Genomic DNA, 22,361 nt, shown 5'->3' with positions numbered 1-22,361 from the left:
TTCTCAACACACATTCAGTGCGTGACACTAAGCCAATCACACAGAGCATCACATTTTCTAAAAAGGAGAGTGCTCCCAGCTGGAACCAGATGTCCAAAAGTGATTGGTATGTTGGATGTTAAGCTCTTGAAAATCCAGTCTAAGTGGCTTGATAGAAGCTGCTGGCTGGCTGATTTTTGAAAGCTGAAGTCCTGACAAAAGGTCAGTCTTGGAAATAATGAGCTGCCTATTTTTTAATCTGATCCTTACCTTCTGTACTGTCAAGAGAAAATAATAATAATAATAATAATAAATTTGGATTTATTAGCCGCTCCCTTTCCAAGTAGGACTCGGGGCGGCGTACAATGGAGCATATAACATGAAACATATATAACAACACCAAACGTACATACATACACAACACACATACATACACGGAGGAGGAAGCAAATTACATCAATAGACAGTTAAAAATCTGCTTTAAAATACCCCAATTGTAAAAACCCAATAAAATTAATATTTAAGAACAATTTAAAAACAGTTTGGAGGAAAAATAAAGTCCAAATATGTCCATGATGTGGGGAATGTATTTATCTTCTGCCCAGTAGTGGCCCTAAGGACATAACCTTATCATCTGCCTATGTACGTATGCATGTATTCCAAAATCATGCTCTAAAGTAGTGTTTCTTAAACATTTACTCTCAGGACACCTTTCCACTTTTAAAATTTTTGAAGGACCCAAAAAAGCTTTTGTTTGTTAGTGTTGTATTTATCAATATTTACCACATAAAAATTAAAATTGATGTATTCGCTTCTCATGATGATTTGATTTGATTTTAATATTGTCTTATTTTTCAGTGTAGGCTGGCAAATAATTTTGATTGTTGATGAAAGAATTTCTGGGGATCCCCAGGGATCCTAGGATCACACTTTAGGAAACAGGATCCCTCTAAAAGATCCCTGGGATTGAAAAGCCATTCATCTTCCAATTACTGACAATGCAATCAGATAAGGAGGGGTGCTTAACCTCCCTCTCCCTCCAATGCTTGTGGGAGGGTCTGGATCTTTAACACCTTGCAAAAGACCCACAGGAACTGGTCCATGCAAAGGTGTTCCGCAAGATAGGTGCAGTGACACGGAAGTGGTTTATTTTAAATGTACGTGTCATCTGTTTAAAGATATATTTAAAATAGGGCTAAACATTCCTCAGTGTCAGGGTTGAAAGCAGATTTTGTTTATTTGCCTGTTTACCACCCCTGAAGTGAACTCTATGCATCCTCTGCTCCCGATACCCACTGATGGCTTTGCCAAATCTGGTAGAAAAGGGGCTTCTTTATCCCCTGGTGCCTTCTGACAAAAAATATCAAGTCATCTAATCATGTCTAGCCTTCAGCAAGCTTTTCCACACTTCTTTCCCTAAAGAGATTTAAAACAGCCATAACTTTCCAAACTAGCACCAACCTATAAAATTGGCTGCTTGGATGAATCTAGGTTGGTCTGTTCAGTTGAATTAGAACTTTCTGCCAACCCTGAAGCAAAATACCTTTGTACTGCAGTTCTCTTCTGTTTCTAAATGAAAACATGGCCTCCCTGTCCTACAGCTGGGTCCTATTTGTTCCATTGTGTAAAAAATTAGCTGTACATCCTGAACAGGATGGTGGGGAGTGGGAGATGATATTTACATTTCTCATTTCTTTCCAGCTATTCCCAACAGAATTTCCCAAAGGGTGTAGTATACACTGTTATATAATCCAGCCTGATTTGGCTTTCTCTGCTTAGATCAAAAGCAGTATGTCTAGGTAATTAGAGATTGGTTACGCTGGTAAGCATCCTTAGACATCTTAATCATGTTAAGGGATTACCTACCGATTCTACAGCTTTATCATACATAAGACATCAATGTCAGTGACAATTATAGAAGCAACTCAGCAGAAACACAGCATTGTTGAATGCTGTATAAAAGAAATAGAAGCTAAGTTATTGCTGAATTTCTAAAGTCTTCTCTGAGGCACAGATATGGAACAGGAATATGACTCTGGACTGAGATATGATGATCCCACCAGAATTTACCACCAATGTGCTAGTAAGAATATAAACAAAAATTTAGAAATCAGGTCTGTTTCCTGTGAGTTAGCTAGATATAAGGGCAGTACAATACTCTTCATAAATATAGATAGGAGAGAACAATACGGATCAATTACCCAATGGATAATTACGTTAATTGTGTTCAAATTACCTCACATCCCGAAACAATCAGCATTTAAATGTACAAAAAATGAGGATAGTTTAATTGAAAATGTAACAGCTTACTTTTAGCAGTGGGAACAGAAGAAAAACTTGATGTAATACCTGTGAAACTCTGGTTGCCTCTGCCAAGAACTTCTTCATTTCTTTCTCTGTATGTACTACATTCATTGCTGAACCACTAGTAAGAAAGATAAAAGAAAACAGTTTAGATTCAAAAACTTCTTGTATCTAATGATCTGAAAAGCTGAAAGAACTGTACTCCCCCAAAAAGGAGTATTGTTCCTTATTTACCACTTAGTTAAGAATGGGCATAAGAAACTCCAAAGGAATAATTTTAAAAAATGGGGGGGGGGGGTTGATTGGATTAATAACCAGGAGTTGGGACTCATTCTGCTGCATAGGAGGTATGCAGAAAGAAGGTTTTTCAGCTTTACTGGGAAATTCTGGGAGTTGAAATCCACACATCCTAAAGTTGCCAAGTTTGAGAAACACTTTTCTAGCATAACTTCTTTGTTCAGTCTTTTCAAACACAACTTGATGTTTGCGAGAAATGCTTCTTTGTAAAATGTGGTCTAACTTAAGGGCACTGAGTCTTTGTGAGTGGTTTACATAAGACCTGGTCAATGTAATTTTAAAATAATTGTGGTATTAAAGTTTAATGCTGAAATAAATTATCATAGTTTTCCTAACACATTTTTTATTCGACATCTTGTCAGCTGGAACACCTGGTGAGATAGTTCTGAAAAAGTATGGAAAATAGATAGACAGATAACTCACAAGCCAAATATACAATTTGCATAGTTGTTTTGCCGTTTTAAAAAAGAAGGTAGATGCTGAAATGTGCAGACTTCAGAAGAAAAAATATATTTTACTCAAAAAGTAAAAAAAATTTGCCCTGGGTTCAGATGAATTTCCTCCTTTTAAAATTGTAAAGAGGGCAAATTTAAAACTTCATGAACAGAGATAAAGCATTGTTTCAGAATCATGTTCCATCTGTCATTCTCTAGATAAAGCATATTATCTTTATTTCCTACACCAATTGTCTTGAAATGCCTTTGAATTACCCAGACCAATAAATCAGGTTTGGTATCCTGGAAAAAAAAATATCTAGCATAAAAACTAAAACTTGTAAGAAAATTATTTCTTCTAAATTTTAAATATAGATGGCTATCTCCTCCCAAATTATTATTAGTGATATTTGGGATTTATGTTTATATTTTTGAGAATTTGAAAAACTTAGCAGATAGTATTTCAGCAATATTTAATCTTATTAAGTAAGGCAGAATTAGTTACTTGTCATATATTCTTAATATATTTACAGCTAGTCTGGGAGGCAGCAAGTCCTGGATACATTAGAAGGATACAGTAATTGTGAGATTTGTGGGAAAAGAGATATGTTAGTGTTTGGTGACCAAAAAGTCTGAAGGAATCTAATAGCATCTTTTCTTTATTAAAAGACATAACCTTTTGTGCATCTGAGGCAACTGATGAAATCAGCTGCAGCTCACAAATGATAATGTCTTTTAATAAAATTTGTTGGTGGGAAAATGTACTGCTAGTTTCCTTCTAAATCATTGGGCGGAAAATACAAGGAAAAATCTCACTAGAATCAACTCTGCAAACAAAGACCACATTAAATTCTCACTGTGGATCATTGACTTCAAGACAACAAATTCAACTCTCTGACTGATCCATGGAACACTTTTTCTGCTAAGAAAGACTGGCATTCAAAACAGATTTGGCATTGCATATAGGTTTTGTTTACCCAGCTATTACTTTGCAGCATGTGCATAAAAAGTAACATTTTATACAATGCTTATAAGAATATAGAAAGTTGTTATTTAAGTCCAGCTAGAGTCCATTTGGAAATAATAGTTTCAATTCCAGTTAAAATTTAGTTTAAAGGTGCATGTCTAATGAGAGCCATTTGTAGTGGTATAGTGGTTAAGGCATTGCGCTAGAAACCAGGAGACAGTATATTCTAGTCTTTTCTTAGGCACAAAGCCACTTTGAGCCAATCACTTTCTTTCAGCTTTAGGAAGTAGACAATGGCAAGCCACTTCTGAAAAACCTTGCTAAGAAAACTGCAAGGACTTATCCAGGAACTAAACACAATTGAACAGGAGGGGGGAAAGGGTTTTAAATATTTTTGTGAAGATAATAATTTCTTTTCAAAACAATTTTAAATAATCCATAGATTAGTCTTTTCCATTTTAGGGATATTTGGACTGCTTTAAAAATCCAGTTTAAAAATGGGTTTGATTGAATTATTTAAAGTTAATTCATAATTAATTGAATGGTGAAGAGCCTATGCACATATTCTTATAGTGCCTAGCTACACTATAGCAGAACTGCCTTTTCCTCCTTAAATATTCTTTCTGCTTCATTCAGTGTCCAGGTTGCCTCCTTCAGACTGATAGTTCACTTTTTTTTCTTATTGGAAAGCTTCGACTCAGTATCCATTAGCACTTGCAAACTGTACTCAGCAAACTCTATTTCTCTTCCAATCCTCTCATCTATGAATAAGCTCTTCGCTGCATTAAGCTTTGGAGAGGGATATTTAGAATATCCCTGCACATTAATCCAATTCATTGCCACTGCCTCTCTTTGTTTTTGTCAACTATGTCTTGGAAGAAAAGCCGTTGCCATAGCATGTATTGGACAGAAAATAGTAATGGGGGTGGGGGGAGTATTTTCAAACAGCCAAACTCAAAATATTGTCAGCATGATGTAGATATATACCTGTTTCTAAGAGGTAGCAAGAAATGAAACTGGAAACATGAGGGTTGAGAATGTGTACATTCTTAGGGCTGTTTCAAAGGTACCATCATTCACAAGGGGTTTTCCTCCCCTCCTCACTTTTTATGAGTTAATAGCATGCTCATGATAAATTACCAGAATGCTGAAGACTGCTGACATTTAGAGGTAATTCTTCAGGATTCAGGTTCTTTCAAGTGTCAGGAAGTCTGTTTTTGACATTTATCTGCCTAGTTTTGAACATGGCTAATCACTCAACAGTCTTCTGTGGTCCTATCCATGCATATTCACTGTCAGATGGAAAGTAGGAAGAGCAAGGGCAGTCAAATTGGTGAATCATACTAGGGACAAACATTCAGAATATATTCTTCAGATTTTGAACTTTGAAAGAGTTCCTTTCTACTATTCTTTAGAATAGCTTCCATTTTAGGGTTCTGTGAGATGTTAAAAAAAGAGATTTACAGTGTGAAGAGCTCCATTAAGATTGGTTAGATCAGGGGTGTCAAACTCACAGCCCGAGGGCCAGATGTGTCATACACTGGCCACTGCCACCCCCATTTTAGTAAAGGGCGAAAAGTTGCAATATGTCACATGGCCACAATGTGACAATGCAAGTTTGACACCCCTGGGTTAGATTATTCCTTATTGCAGCAGCATCATTTTTTTTCAGCCTTACATTTTTATTTGGGAAACATCCGAGACTAGAAAATTATCGAAATCAAGATTGTTTTTTTAAAAATCTATAACAAAATTGGAATGATGTTATAGATTACCTAAAAGCATCTGGTTCAATTTATATTAACAATAATATGCCAGACCACTGTGACATATTTTTCTGTTTGAAGTCCAGAAGTCTTAAAGCTGTCAAGTTTGAACACCACTGGGGTTTTTTTTTGTAAAGGGTTAGGAGTGAAAGGGTCTTGTAACTTGACAGCTTTAAGACTTGCACACTTCAATGCCAGAGTTCCTGAGCCAACAAGACTGGAGGAGGAATTCTGGGAGTTGAAGTCCACAAGTCTTAAAGCTGTCAAGTTTGAACAAGCCTGGGGTTTTTTTCTAAAGGGTTAGGGGTACAAGGGTCTTGTCACTTGACAGCTTTAAGACTTGCACACTTCAATGCCAGAGTTCCTGAGCCAACATTTTTGTTGCTAAGCAAGAGCGTTGTTAAGTGAGTTTCACCACATTTTACAAGTTGGCCACATCCACCAAGTCACATGGCTGGCAAGCCATTCCCACCCGGTCACATGGCTGGCAAGCCACTCCCACAAAGCAGGCCATACCTACAGAAGAGGTTCTAAAAATTTTTGAAACCCACCTCTGTCAAAGCCCCACCCCTTACATCTCTTGCAATGCACATGAAGAATGGAAAGGTGCTGATCACATGGTTGTGGCTGCCTTCTTGAATTTTTTGACCCCCTAATGCCCCCCCCAGCCTTCTGAGAAGATAAAGACTGTCCAGTTTCAGAAAAACAGGTACAGAAGTTTTGGAATTTTGTTTAAATTCTGGTTTCTTCATGTTAAATATTGTCCATAAATGTGTTGCTTTTAAGGCTACACAACATCTGCCTCTCCTCTGGAAATAACTGTCAATTTCAGACCACAAGGATGCCCTTGTGCAAAAAAAAGTCTTATAAATTGGTAGACAAAGAGGATTGGTTAGACAACAATGTCAGGAATATCTGCAATTTCCATTGCACCCTTTGTCTTTTCTTTTCACAACATACAAAAAAAATGTATTACTCTATGACATCTGTCATTTTTGCTTTGGGTATAGTTCCTAAAATACAGCACCGCAGAAGATCCCTTGCAGGAAATAATTTTATTTGGAAATATATAAACATCTACTACTGGTAGTGATTTAGAAATCGTATATAAACATCTTCCAGTGATTTCCATGGTCTTACAAATGGCACTGCAATTGCTATCTAGTGTGCATCTTTATATCATATCACTGTAGGCAAAGGTTGGCTGTAAAACAGTAATTGGGAAGCCTTTGAAGAATCATTCTATACAATTAGAATGTAGATTTGTTAGTTATTTGAATCCACTTTTGTTTTGATTACCCTCCATATCCTGCTTTTTGGGAAAACATGGAAGAACTGTTGCAATTTTTTCAAAGTCTGCCTTCTGCATTTCTACAGCCATCCAAAATGCCCCCAAACTGACGTGGTTCCTTCCTTAATCTGGATTGCTTTATAAAAGTTCTGGTTTGGAAAAACTGCAAACTTGGTTCTAAGCAGGACATTGAACTTGATGTACGATCCAGCTGCCCTATATCAAACAGGATAATATATTGTAAATAAATCCCTGCTTTTTGGGGGGGATAATATGTAGAACCTCCATATATGCAACTTAATTAACATTTATTATTTAATGTGCTGCTTTTCCAGATAGTGGCTAGAGCTAATGTTTATATGAGTCAGGAAAGGATAGATATTGTCCCAATATGTCCTTATTATGCAATGGAGATAGTCATGGATATTTGAGCGATCAAATAAGCTGCTGATCAGACAAACAAAATAAGCCCATCTGTAGTAGCATTAGCTACAGAGAATTATCATTTTATTGCCAGTACCTTCCAGGGCCTTGAAGCTACAAAACTCAATTTTCCAGTTAAGAAATCATCCTTTCCTGGCATTGGAAAGAGAGATTTTGTGGACTATTTATAGGAACCAATTTGACGCTGTTGTTTTTCAGCTTGAGTTTCAAGCCATAAAAGGCCTCAGAATTTCTCAGTATAAGCTGTTAAGGCCTGGTCAGTCATGCCATCAGGTACACCATAGTGTCAGTAGCAATCATGAAAGGCCTTCCTTGATGTAGACTGATTTTCTCAGAGAGATGTGAAGCAAGTGAGTAGAGAGCAAGAAAGTGAATGGCTCTGAATAAGTTCTAGACAAATGGGACTAAAAAAATGAAGTGGAAATAAACATCATTAGCTCAGATGTTTATTGTATCATATGTACATGGATTTGTCCAATATCTCTCCTATGTATGTACAAACATACACATACACAAGTTTATGGATAAATTCTGTTAATACCTATGGTAGCTATATGGAAAACCCATATTTGGAGTAAATGTCCTTTAGCATGCCAGATATGTTTGGGGTCAAAGAGTGTAAGAGCATGATTGCCTTTATGTGCTACACATTGATTTTTAGAAGCATCTAGATAGCCACCACTGGAAATGGAACTTGAAACATTATTTGATCCTCCTGAAACTTATATTGTGTTTTTGTGAGTATATGTCTGAATATTTTTAATTAATGATAAGAGGAAACTGAGGACACAAAAGAGAAGAACAGTTTTGGGGACAACAAGTAGACTCTAGAGTTAGCTGGATATAATGTGGATACCAGGAAGTAGATGATCCAAAACTACATTGGTAAAGCTGACAAAATAAGTACTGTGCATAGTTTGTGTTTGAAGAGTATACTTTATCTAATATATCTTGAGGTTTTCATTACAATTTTAAATCTAAAAGCATATTTCCCATTTACTAAGCAAGCAGCCAACAGGATAAATATGCCAGTCTCTACATTAATTAGATGTTCAGGTGCTGAATGGTGAAACTGTTTTTTATTTTTGATTTTATTAAATTTATAAACCGCTCCCTCTCCCCGAAGGGACTGTTAAGTTTCTAAGTATGGCATTCTTAATATCACAATCTATTCAGTAATCAATCAATGCAGGAATTTCAGCTTGTGCTAATAGTACATGTTTTACCTCAAAACATAAGAAGGTCTCAACAAGCAAGGGTAGCCCACTGAATTTGCAAATTCCACAGCATCTTCCTAAAGAATTGGAAAATATACTTTATTTATAACACTGGTAACATTAAACTCAACCTTCCCCATCCTGTAGATTTTCATATCACTGCATTTGGCTACATCTGCAGAAAACTTGACTCCTCCAACATTTTCTATTTCAATAAGGCTCAAACTCATTACTTGCAATTCTGTTAATCATTCTGTCTTTCTAACTTTTTAAGTCAAACTCTCTGACAAGTTGGAAATGCTGAACCTTCTTCCTATGAAAAAGGAGACTTTTTGTTATTTCTTTATGCTACAATATTGCCAAAGAATAAATGCAATCTTCCAATTAAGCAGATAAAAATTATGTCATGGATGTTGGCTTCAACTAGTGACTAAAACCAGCTTACAAATAGATCTACCTACCAAGGAACTGACTGCTTTCCACGGTGCCTGGGCCACCTGCAACTCATCCAGAACACCTGAGAATACAGATCTGTCTTCTGCACGATCAATCTGCAGTGGATTGGTACCCATAATTTTAACTCCATTTCTGTAAAGTGGCACAGCTAGATTATTTGGGATCTGCCCTCCTACAGAGATGATGCAGCCGTCACATGCCTAGGAGCAATCCAGGGAATACAAAGTATTACATACAACATTTGCTAGCAATTTCAACATTTCATTTCCCCAACAGCTGGTCTGTTGAAATGTTGGGAAGCAAAGGAAGAAACTCTTCCTGCTTCTGTCACCTCCACCAAAATCTATTCAAAAGGATTGGGTACTCGTTGCAGGTCCATATTTGATTTATCTAAGCAGTGCAACCAAATGCATGGCAGTAAGACAATATGATGAAATCTTATTTCACTTTTGAACCAATCCCATTAATAATAGTATGGATAGCTGGGATTTTTAAGCGCATCCATCCTCATATCCCCTTAACCCTAGAAGCATCTCTTAATGAAACTAAGATTCATGAATCTCTAATACATGATCCATCTCTATCTTTTCAGAAAAGCAGCTGGTCTTATTTGCAAATGGCCGCTCTTACATAGTTAAGCTGAGGACTCTTCCACTGGCTTTCCTGAAAACAAGGACAAAACTGAGCATGTATTATGTACTTCATTGTAACTTTTTAAGATCCACCAGGTAAGAAACAAGTATAGAGAAACTTTTGGAAACATCGCAATGTTTGTTTCTGACAATTTGCATTAAAAAATATAATACTCTTAAGGAGCCCTCAGACTATCACAAATAGTCAACACTTCTCATGAAGTTATTATAATGCCACATATACATACATGTGTGGTGTCCTTAAGTTTATATTTCGCAGTTGAAAAATTACATCCATATCAACACTATTGTCCTCAAGCATAAAATTAAGCATGTGTGTAATTGTTTTCACTGTCACAGGCTGAAATTAAGCTCAGCAAGGGCAGGAAAAATTATGCCATAAATAACTGTGAAATAATTAAATTAGCTTATAAATATTGTGCAATATGTCATCTTTGAAACACAGTTATATATTTATTTGGCATTCATTACTGAACAGTTACTAGGATTAACTATGTGTTGTAAAATATGATGTCAGTATCTAAAACTAGTAACTTTAAGAAATGCCCTGCTAAAAGTGGAAATAAAACTTTGATTTGACAAATGATTTAGCTTATTTTATCAGGTATTGAGCTTTCTTACATTGAAAATATTTGGACCATTTTTAAAATGAAATTACCTCCTGTTGGTAAATATCCAAGATCCTCTCAAGTGATAGTTCCTCAAAGTAAAGCTTGTCACATTCATCAAAATCAGTGCTCACTGTCTCTGGGTTGCAGTTTACTACAACTGTCTTCTTGGAGAGCTGACGCAAGGTACGGATGCAAGAAACAGCACACCAGTCAAACTCCACACTACTTCCTGCCAAAAATAGAGTTAAGAGTTTTTAGCAAACAACATTAGGCTGGAGGTTTAAAAAGCAACTGCTATGTCAAGGTCAGAGGAAGGAAGTTTCCAGCTGTAACATCATGCCTGTATCCACTGACAATATGTATTACCTTGATAAAAGAAGTGCCTTTGTGAATTTCTGGGTAGTTAATAAATCCACTGAATAGCAGCTTCTTGAAATTAATTTAACATATGATGGGTCAGGCTGCAAGCTATTTATATGTCTTAATAGAAAATGTTTATCTAAAACCATAGCTAAAACATAATGAATAAATATATTTTCTGCCCAGGTATTCAGCATGTTTGTGGAAAATATTTATGGGTTCTGACCTTACATTTGATCTCCACCTTTTTGGTGAAATTTCCAAGTGGATTTCATATATAGATATCTGTACTGTGCACTCAGTTCAGGAAATCAGATATACTGTAGATTCAGCATTTTGTCCTTCAGAATATGTGGTAAACATAACAATGAAATATGGAAGTAGTTTAGCCATTTCAAATCCCAACTAAATGGCAATGCTAGTTAACACTATTTGTAATAAATGTTAATGCCATACATATAAGTATCAAGTCTGTTAAAGTATAAAGACAGATAAATCAAAAAGGGGGAGTATTGCTATGAAAAAGTGAGGAGGTAGAGAAGATCCCCTGGCCATTTACTATCATCACATCTTCATGATCCTTAAGATTTATTTCTATACAAGCTTTTTCTGGATTTCTAAATTACATTATTAGAAGTTCTCCATCCGGAAAACAGTTCTTTCATTCTAAACCTACAAAATGAAATGCTTGAGAACACTGAAATAGCAATTATTTGGCATATAGAATTCAAGTACTACAAGAAACAATATTACACAAGAGAAGCTTCTCAGCTGGAAAAATGTGCAGAAGCTATAGAAGCAAGATTTACCTATATGATATGGTCCACAGCCCAGCACCATCATTCCATGGTCATCAAATTTTACATCATGTTCCTAAAATAGAACACAATAAAAGAAGTCACCAGGAATTATTTTCAGCAGTATCCTCTGGGCTCATGGGAATAAAACATTTCTGGCTCACAGTTCTTGTCTAAAAATAAAACTGTAAGGGCTTAATTTGGTCTTATTTGCTTTACTTTTTTTCTTAATATAGGGCCCTTTTAAAGAAGTTGGTACAGTCATGTAAGACCCAGTCTAGGGTTTGTTGAAAGATAATAGATAATAGCATGAATAATGACCTTGCAAAGGAGCATTATCATCTTGCAATATAGTATTTAGTATTAGTATTGATTTGTGGAATATTGGACTCACAAGGAATGCTTATAGAGGAAACAGCCCAAGTAGAACACTGGGGTTATGATACAGTTAACCACTTTGTTGCCAAATTTAGGATTATAAAAGGGGACCATACCTAAACATGTTCATGTGTGGGAGACACTAAAATTGGGCTTGGAGTTTTTTGGAGTAGTTGATTTAATTATGGTATTCATATGACACCCACAATTCAGTTAAATGTCTGGAGTGTGAACAACATATATAACTGCTTCTAAGTTAGTACCATAGTAGTAAGCTATTCTGATCAGATATTTTTTATCCCGAATTTCTTGTCAGAAGTATAGTCTCCACATACTCATTGAAGATAAAAATGAGCCAATAGCAGGTCCTTATTGTAGCTCTTTGCCTGAATGCCAGAAGTGGGAGTTAAACAATGTCTAACCTCAGGCCTTGTTTGAGCGATAACCAGAGCCTAAAAGTAACATAGCCTAAAAGAAGCCATAGTCTGTTACTATGGACTTCACTATGACACAATAATGGTCACACATTAAGTCCAACCATAGCCACTGAGGCAACCAAACATACATGTAGATTAAGAGCACATAGAATTGCAGGCTAAATATTTGGTCTGTTACTGTCATTGCCCGCTGTTCTCTTTCTGACCTCCACTGCCGCAGACTTATGGGACAACACATGCTAACTGATTTCCATTTCATGTGGTCTTGACTCAGGCTAGGCTAATTACTGTTCAACCTACAAGAATATTGCATAAAAATTAATTGTCTCTGCCATGCTTGGCTGGAAATTTATCACGATTCATCTTGCTAACTTTGAAGGTTTCATTCTCCAGTACTTTATGCACATTCTTCTCAGCTTCTTTATCTAAGAATAGCCTTCATTCTTCCTTTTGCTTTTATGTTCAGTTGCCTTTCCCTCAAATAATTAATTACTGGTCTGCAGCTCTTTCAAACATAAATCCCAGATTGATTTGGCATTACAGTTCTCTAGTATTTTTTGTGGATGCCTAATGGCTCGGTGGCATGCTAGCAGAAGGGTAATACTGGAAAATAATACTTCCTACAGAATCTTTATTAAGGAAGCTAGTTTATCCCTTCAGCCAAACTCTGTCATTCACTCGATAACCATTCTGCTGCACTCCTCCAATGCTACCAAATTCCTGAAGTAATCATCCTTATCAAAGCCATTTGTACAAAGATCAAGGGAGTTATCTTTTTCATTATACAATTCATTGTCAATAACCAGCATGGAATGAGATGGGACAGTACCACCCATTGCACTTGCAACGTATTGGACTCTACAAATTTATTTGATAATAAGAGATTAAATTTCCCAAAGAAAAGAATCTTCCACAGTGCAAACTAGCAAGTAAAATTTATATCTCTAAGATCCTTGGCTGTAAGCTGCCCCAGTCACTTTGAAATGAGATGGGTGGCAAATAAATTTAATAAATAATAACTAAATCATCATTATTATCCTCTTCGGTCATCTACAGCAAAGAGAAAGAATATATATTATTACAGTCATTCACAGAAGACAAAACTGTGGTGCTATGGATAAATTCTCATTCCTTATCTCTCTACTCTTCTTGTTCAACAGGACTTTAATGCCCCCAGGTATATTTTACTTGCTCAATAAAAATAATAGAAAAACATTTCCACCTGTACCCCAATGGGATTATGCTTCTGCCAACTGCTGTAAACTATAACTGCCTACAGAGTGAGTGAATTTGAGTTGCAAGGTCAGTAGATACTGGGAGAAAATACATCATAATACACAATAGCTGTAACCTAATAAATGACAGCACTTACCTGGCCATTGTAAGTGACATAGAGGTAATTAGTTACAGCAGGGTATTCTCCTGCCAGCGTATCAATCTGCAAAAGGGGAGAATTGTCAGTATGAAAACAACAACTATTTGTCAGAATCATGCAGTACCATTCCTTGCTTGTCCTGTTTCCCTCCTCTGTGTGTGTGTGTGTGTGTGAATGAGTGTGTGTGTGTGTGTTACCTATCTGTTCAGGTACTTACTGACACAACACAAGTAACCATCAGCCAAATGTTATTTTAACTGAATAATTTCAATTTAAGTATTAACTGAAATTCACTGCCTCCTTGCTGATGCCTATATGCAATAATATGTATGCACAAGAGGTTTTGGAGACCACCAAGGTTTGTCCAAGAACAAAGAGTCTTCAAAGAATAAAATAAGAGCGATCAGTCAAAGTTACTATCTAATGTGGACAAAGAATTAACCATAAGCCTGGAATGTGGTTGGTTGATGCTCCTCCATACAGCAACATTGGTCTCATTTTAAATCAAAACTAAAAGGAATCCTGGGGGGGGGGGGGGGGTTCTGCAGAAAAAAACTGTAAGTTTAACTATTCATCATCCTTCTGCTTTATTTATTGAATACACTTCAGGCAATAGAATCCGCCCAACCCTGCCATGCACACAGATATATTTCATTTTGAAGGATCAGGAGTTCTTCTGCTTCTCAAATGTCATGCTTAATAGTTATGGAGAAAACTTTCAAATGCTTTCCTTAATATCTGGATTAGGAGTTTCAAAAGTCTACATGGTTAAGCTGTGGACAGACATAACCTAATAAGCTACCATTTTGACAGAAGTAGATAAATGCACTCCTAATTTCTCAAAAAGGAGTCTCCCTTTATTCAATGGGGTTTGCTCTCAATTAAGGTAAGCAAAGCTAATGCTCAGCAGTAAAGGTGGTTTTAACATTAAACTTATGCCATGATCAGCTGCAGCTACAACTTGTTATTCAGGTGCCCATATCACTTCTGTAATTTTTAATTCTTTATATAGATCTTTCTTCTTCTGCCTAGAACACAGTCTGACCCTGTAAGAGACAATATTTTGTTCTGATTCTATAAATTTCCTTTTTAAATATCTTTTGCTTCCCTGTTTGCTGGCTCCCCCCCCCCACAGACAGACAGACAGACAGACTTGTCAAAGGATAAATTGATGCTTGTCATTCAACTGCACACTCACCAATGCTGAAAAGCCAGAGCACCACAAAAATGTTCATGCTTGCCTTAATGAGACCAGAATTTAATGGAAGTGAAGCAAGAAAGGGGACAGTATTTGGACAACAAGCTTTTAGGTGTACCTAGATCCTCTAATAACTTCAAGAGAAGTCAATAACCTCTTAAAAAGAAGGCAAAAAGAAAACATACAACATTCATTTAAGTATCCCTTAACTGACAGCAACATGAACACCTTTGAAACAACTGTGGGAATAGATGGGAACATATTACACAACTATAATAAATACTGAACGAACCCACAGTGATGGAACACTTAAAATACTACCCTACAATATGATAGGCAAAAGGAGTTGCACATATTGTGGTCATAAAGAAAAATGTATTTTTTACTTCACTGCTTAAAACCGAAACAGAAGAAATAGTTCAGTTCAAAGTAGGATGGAGAAACAAATTTTCTTTTCATTAAGTGAAATTTATTTAATGTTAACTGTTATTTTGACAATGAATATGCATGATTGAATGTGAAACGAACTCATGATGAAGTAGACTGATGCTCAGGTATTAAACAATGTAGAGAGACAGCTGACTATTTTGCACAAAATCCCTTGGTGACAAGTCACAGGAGACAAATCCTATAGGCTAACAATAGCAATGTTCAAAATATTGAATTGTATTGGTTTTATTGTATAGCAGGTCAGATGACTATTTATGTCTATGTACTGCTAGGTGTGCCGAAGACAGAAGGCTGGTTTAAAAATTTTTTAGATCAGTTGCTAAATCACAGAATGTCTACTTGGGATGCTTCAGCTATTTCCAGTCATGCATTCTTTCACCCATTTCCAGTTTGAATCAGGGAAGTCATTATCTAGGAGAGACTTCTGTTGCTGAAAATAAAGGCTAGACCTGCTGTGTAAATATAAAGTCTCCCTCAAGCACATTGAACAGATGTGCTTATACAGTTTTATTGGCAACAGTATGGAAGTTGTTTGCCATTGCCTCCTTCCCAGGGTGTTTTTGTAACTTCCCAGAATAGCCAACAGCCCTTAATTGTCTCATATCCACTAGAAAGTAGGCCAGACCCTGCTTGGCTTGTAGCACTGGACAGAGTCAGCCAGGAAATTGGTTTTCTGGATAGATGTGAAACATTCTGACCTTGAAAAGGACTTGTATCATTCAGAGTTCAAAACAGACTTTTCTATGTACACCCAAAGTGGTCCAACCTCAAACTGAGCCCTGTTTCAGCAATGGTAGATTTTTTTAACCAGAACTTTCAGACTAGGCCTTTCAAAAATCAGAAGTGAAGTGAGACTATTGCTGGAACGCTTGAATAACCTATGTCAGGACATTCCATGACAGAATGCTTCTATTAACTGGGCTTTAGGGTCTTACCTTTTGTAGGATATAGACCTACCACTACATAATTGCCTATAAGACTGTTGTTTTTCTCTTTCAGCCTTAATGTTTCTAGAAAAATAGATTTAATGAAATCACAAGTTAGCGTGTCAATAGTACACTGTTAGTACTAAAGAAAACTGTTTATGAAAACAGGGACTGGATTTGACTAATTGGGAAATGATGAAGTGAAAGAGTTGCTTGTGGTAGCTTGAAGTAGCTTGAAAAAATTATAGATAACTGTTCACATGGCTAATGATGAAATGGGAACCTTATTTTTAAAAGGAGATGAATCAAAACTTTGTATGGCAAAAATTGAAATATTGAAGCAGGAATTAACTGGTGAGTGTTTCTAAGAAAAAAGGCACTGTACTGTACAATTGATATATAGTTTTTGCTGTTTTAATTATCAGTTAACATTATGCAATGAAGAATTTCAATTTGGCTTACAAAAAACAAATATCTGCAATTGAACTGATCATTCTCATTAACCATAGACAGTAGAGTACAGAGAAAGAGAAGTTTAAATCCTATTTAAGTTTGTGGGATTCCTGGGTGGCCTCAAACAAATAACAGAATAAAACAGAATAACAGAGTTGGAAAGGATATTGAAGGTTTTCTAATTCAACCTCCTGCTCTTATACCATTCTGGACTAATAGCTATCCAGTCTCTTCTTAAGAACCTGTAGTGATGGAGACCAACAATGTCTGAAGGCAACCCGTTCCACTAGCTAATTGTTCTCACTGTCAGAAAAATTTTCCTTAGTTCTTGGTTGCTTCTCTCCTTGATTAGTTTCCATCCATTGCTTCTTGTCCTGCCCTAAGGTGCTTTGGAAAATAAGTCGACCCCCTTTTTTGTGGCAGCCCTCAAATATTGGAAGAGTGCTATCATTGCACTCCTAGTCCTTCTTTTCACTAGACTAGTAAACCCATTTCCTGCAATTGTTCCTCATATGTTTTAGCCTCTGACCCCCTAATCATCTTTGTTACTCTGCACACTTTCCAGAGTCTTAGCATCTTTTTTTTTTATTGTGGCAACCAAAACTGGATGCAATATTCCAAGAATAGTCTTACCATGGCATTATAAAATCTAACACTTCACTATCCCTCTATTAATACAACCTTGGGTTGCATTGGCTTTTTTGATAGCTGCCAGAACACTACTGGCTCATATTAAAGTCATTGTCCATTAGGATTCCAAGATCCTTCTCACAGTTACTGTGAGATTAGGTAAAAATAAAAATGTGTAAGGGGTTTAGCAGATCCATTACTTTATTGTTATTTATTTATTTATTTTAGTTATTAAAGAAAAGATTCATTTGAAACTTGGCAAGTCAGATCACACCATGACTGGCCTGATAAGAAAAAAAAATAGGAGACAGATTAGTAACTCAGGTCTTTCTTTTACCTGACAGAAAAAGACTAAAAGTGAGAAGCGTTTAAGATAATTATAGATTTTGGTATCTTATTTCTTTCTGCCACAAAAATGTCCCATGTGTTCCCAAATGGAAGACTGAATATTATTTACAGTATCATCTGAAACAACCAAGAAGTGATACAAAAGACAATCAGCCTCTGAGGACATAAGAAATTAGTTCAATTTTCATTTCTAAAGAATGAACACAAACTATTCTTGTCTTGTTAGAGACCTACTCCCAAGAAGATCTGTGGCAGAATCCTTGTTTATTCATAAGGCTCACAAGACAGCCTGTGACTAAGAACATTTCCACACTTCACCTTTAAGTTGTCATGACAGCTGAACTTTAAGCCACCTTAAGAATTTTTTTTTTTGCAAATGTTTACAAAATATTCAGCCTGAAGACTTCTGTTGAACAAGTCCCCTTCTGTTTTGCTCTCCCATCTTTCCCTACAAGAAAACCAGTCAATTACTGTTGCTTCTGTAAGGCCTATCTATCTATCATCTATCACCTATCTATTTAATTTATATGTTACCCATCGTGTGGCTTATAACATGATAAAAGCAACAATAGAAAACCTTAAAACATTAAAAAAATAAAATGTAAAACTGCCAGTAGTGATTATAGTGATTATAATATTGGCCTGTCAAGAGGAAGACTACTGGTTTGGAATCCAGCATAAATATTATTCTATTTTATTTTTAAATTTTCCCTTTCTTTTTTTAAACAAATTAATCAGTGTTCTATTTCATAATTTTTTTCCTCACACTTGACAACTGCTTGGTTTTTAACTAGGATCAATTGCAGATGAAAAAGTACTACAAGAACTGATCACTACATTTTTCTGGGACATTTGAAAAAACTAGTATTTTAACAAGTAGATTTTTTTTTAATCCAGTAAATAGCTCATATTTAGTATTTAAATAACAAGACCTGGCAATGGCTTGGAAACTTAAGAAAGCAGGAAATTTAGAGAAAGAGATAGAGGTGTTATTCTGTCTGCTCAGAAACAAGGCTTAAGAACAAATGCATAAAAAGCCAGAATTGGGAAGACAGCAACAGACAGCAAATGCCCCCTCTGCAAAAAATGCTGAAGAAACAGTGGACCACCTTGTTAGCTATAAAAAGACTGCACAGACTGACTACAAATAAGGGTATGACAAAGTAGCAACAATGGAGCATTAGGAATATCTTCAAGAAATATACCGTATTTTTCGCCCTATAAGACGCTCCGGAATATAAGACGCACCCAATTTTAAAGGAGGAAAATCTAGAAAAAAAAGATTCTGAACCAAATACTATAGTAAAATATTTTATATCAACTGTATAAAGTTAACAGCAGTTTAAGAACAATTTTATGTCAACCATGTAACATATTAAGAACTATCTTTACTCTCATTAACAGTCAGAGCAAGAAACAGCAAGAAATCCAGAAATGAAAGAACTGTCAATATTACCAATATGTTCTTCATTTCCCCTCCCCCCTCATATCTCATCTGGTGCTCTCTAACCCCCATATTTCATCTGGTGGTCTCGTAACCCCCTCATATGCATCTGGTTTGAGTGAATGCTGCTGGAAAGGAGATTGTAAAAAGAGATTGTTCCTCTTCCCTTCCCTTCCTCCATCTCCCCCCCCCCCCAATTTCTCCGGATTCTCAGGAGCCTTAAAGCAGCGCCTCCTTAAACCAAAGCCTCTGAGTAACTGGGAAAGAAAGGCGTGCTTTTCGGGCGGCAGTTTTCGGCAGGTTCCAAGCGCGGCTTTCTTTCCCAGTTACTCAGAGGCTTTGGTATATTCAGCCCTCACCCTCCTCCTCCTGCAAGCGAAAGGTGCCTCAGAGATTCGGGGGGGGGGGCAGCTCAGGGGAGACAATGGCCACAACAACTTCACTCCCCAGCAATGTGAGGAGCAGCTCAATTTTGGGCTCAATTGTGGTCATAAGTTTTCTTTCTTTGTTTGTTTCTTTCATCTCTCTCTCCCACTTTCTTTTTTTTCTTTTCTTTTTTCATTTTTTCTGCCTTTCTTTCTTTCTCTCTCTTTCTGTTTCTCTGTGTGTCTGTCTGTCTGTCTGTCTCTCTGTGTGTAGCTCTTTATCTCTCTCTCCCTCCCCCCCTCTCTGACTCTCTCTGTCATTCTTTCTGTGTGTCTATCTGTCTGTCTCTGTATCTCTGTCTCTCTCTCTCCTCCCTCCTCCATCTGTCACTCTGTATGTGTGTGTGTCTGTCTCCCTCTCTCTCCCTCCCTCCCTCTCTATCTCTCTGTGTTTCTCTCTCCTCCCTTCCTCTCTGTCTGTCACTCTGTGTGTATATGTGTGTGTGTATGTCTGTCTGTCTGTCACTCACTCAATCACTCACTCTGTGTGTGTGTGTGTGTGTGTGTGTCTGTCTGTCTGTCCCTCTCTCCGTCCCAACTGGAGAACAACCTTTTCTGTCCCCTTACCAGCCCATCTGGGAAGATGAGGAACATGAGGGGGATCCCTCCCCCCCCCGCGGATGGGCTCCGAACCAGTGAAGCCTCGTCCTTCTTTTTAAGCAGGCAGCTATCAGAGAGAAGAAGGCAGCGCGGCTTGTGCAGCAGTGAAGATTGCCTGCTTAAAGATCGCCTGCTTAAAGATCGCCTGCTTAAAGATCGCCTGCTTAAAAAGAAGGACGAGGCTCCGCTGGTTCGGAGCCCATCCACGGGGGGGAGGGATCCCCCTCGCATTCCTCATCTTCCCGGATGGGCTAGTAAGGGGACAGAAAAGGTTGTTCTCCAGTTGGGACGGAGAGAGGGACAGACAGACAGAGATCGCCTGGTTAAAAAGGAGGAGGCTTCACTGATCTGGAGCCCATCCAGGAAGACAAGGAATGTGAGGGGGATCTCTCCCCCCGCGGATGGAGCCTCCTCCTTCCAATTGGGGGGATCCATGCAGAGGATTTCTCCACCCCCCCCCCAATTGGAAACGAGGTGGCTGTCAAACCAAGGCAGCACCCCCCGCAGAAGAAGGAACAGGAGACGAGTTCGCGCCAGCCACCAGCTGGCCAGAGCCCCCCCCCCGTTGGCTGCTCCCTCCTGAGCTGTGCCCGCGCCCCTGCCCGGCCTACCTGCTGAGGAGGAGGAGGAGGTGGGGGCGCGTTGCTGAGAAGTGGGCAGGGCAGAGGTGGGCGCAGCGCTGCTGCCCTTGCCCTTAAGGGACATGCTGGCTGGCATTGCTTCAGGGCGCCCTGACCACCAGCTCCTCCATGCACAGCCCATTCCCCCCCCAAAAAAGACCGTTTTCTTTTTAAAAAACGCCTCTTCAGACGATCTTGAAAACCTGCGAGGTTGCTTTCAGAGGGGAAAGACGGGCAGCTGTGCAAATGCTTGTTTTAAAGCTGCAGGCTCCAAGGCTGCAGGTGCCCAGGGAGGGCGGCAGGGGCAAATGCTGCTGCCTGCCCCCTCCCAAAGCAAAATCGCAGGTTTTCAAGATAGTTCGGATAGGTGCTTTTTAAAAATAAAACCCCGAAAAAGCTGCAAGATCTGGAGAGAGATCTGGCCAGCCCGAGAAGACATTTCTGAGAAGAGATCTCGCCATTTTTTGCATCGGGGCATGCTGCAAGGGGGGGGGGAGTGAAGACCTTTTCCAGATGGCGCAAAGGACTTCCCCGGACTTGCTTTAGTGAATACGGGCCCGCACCTCCACCACCACCAATCTGGAAAAGGTCTTTGCTCCCTCTCTCTTGCAGCAAGCCCCGATGCAAAAAAACGCCAAGGACTTGCGAGTGAGTGACAGGGGCGGAGCTTCCGGGTTCATTGACCAACCAGCAGAAACCCACCACTGCCCAGGTGGCTACATTCGGCCTATAAGGCGCACCCAGATTTTCACCCTCTTTTTTGGAGTAAAAAAGTGCGTCTTATAGGGCGAAAAATACGGTAGTTTGCCTCCCAGCAAGAATTGGTGGGACCACAAAATAGAGAAAGCAACAGGAAATGAAGACATTAAATCTGGGATTTTAGGCTTCAAACAGGCAAGTTCTGCCATAAAACACCCTGTCATAAGTTCAGAACTGGGTTGTTAAGTAGCTTTTGGGGGATCCATTGTAATTTTGTACGGTCACTAAGTGACCAGTCATAAATTAAGAACTACCTAAAACAGAAAACAAAGAAGCTAAAGTGCTCTGGGATTTTCTAATTCAAACAGACAAGCATTGGCCACATAATACACCCCAGACTTAATAAATGTCAGTAAGAAATAACAAAGTCTGCCTAGTAGATGTGGCAGTACTTGCAGACAGCAGAACAGAAGACAAGGAAGTGAAGAAAATATAAACACCCACAAGTAGAAGCAGAACGAGTGTGGCAAAAGAAAGCATAGGTAGCACCAATAGCAAAAGGCTGCCTTGGTTTTAATTTCAAGACATTTGAAGCACCATTGGCATGGACAAAATCACCATCAATCAATTGCAAAAGGTAACTTTATCTGGAACAGCTTACAGTCTATGAAAATACTTTTAATATTATTAAAGAGCAGCATCTGCTTATTGCAGGCCAAATTTCAAACAACTGATTCTTGATTGTCAAGCAAATATTCTAACCATTCTGGTACAGAACAATACATTTGTGGATCCCATTGGT

At 38.0% G+C, this 22,361-nt stretch overlaps 1 protein-coding gene across 4 annotated transcripts in view; it reads right to left on the bottom strand.

Moving 5' to 3' along the window:
* The window catches only part of CPS1 (carbamoyl-phosphate synthase 1), a 177,952-nt gene that overhangs the window by 39,278 nt on the left and 116,313 nt on the right, over positions 1-22,361 (bottom strand). For all 4 annotated transcript variants that reach the window (XM_081937064.1, XM_081937065.1, XM_081937066.1 and 1 more), the window contains exons 23-28: positions 13,764-13,829; positions 11,589-11,652; positions 10,467-10,648; positions 9,161-9,355; positions 8,709-8,776; positions 2,329-2,404 (exon numbers count right to left, since the gene is read on the bottom strand). In XM_081937064.1, the coding sequence (XP_081793190.1) occupies positions 2,329-2,404; positions 8,709-8,776; positions 9,161-9,355; positions 10,467-10,648; positions 11,589-11,652; positions 13,764-13,829 (651 nt within the window). The remainder of the gene's footprint in view (positions 1-2,328; positions 2,405-8,708; positions 8,777-9,160; positions 9,356-10,466; positions 10,649-11,588; positions 11,653-13,763; positions 13,830-22,361) is intronic.

This window comes from Natrix helvetica (assembly GCF_964273705.1).
Source record: "Natrix helvetica genome assembly, chromosome: 1".
NCBI classification, from domain to species: Eukaryota; Metazoa; Chordata; class Lepidosauria; order Squamata; family Natricidae; genus Natrix; species Natrix helvetica.
This window is presented reverse-complemented; position numbering and strand designations above follow the sequence as displayed.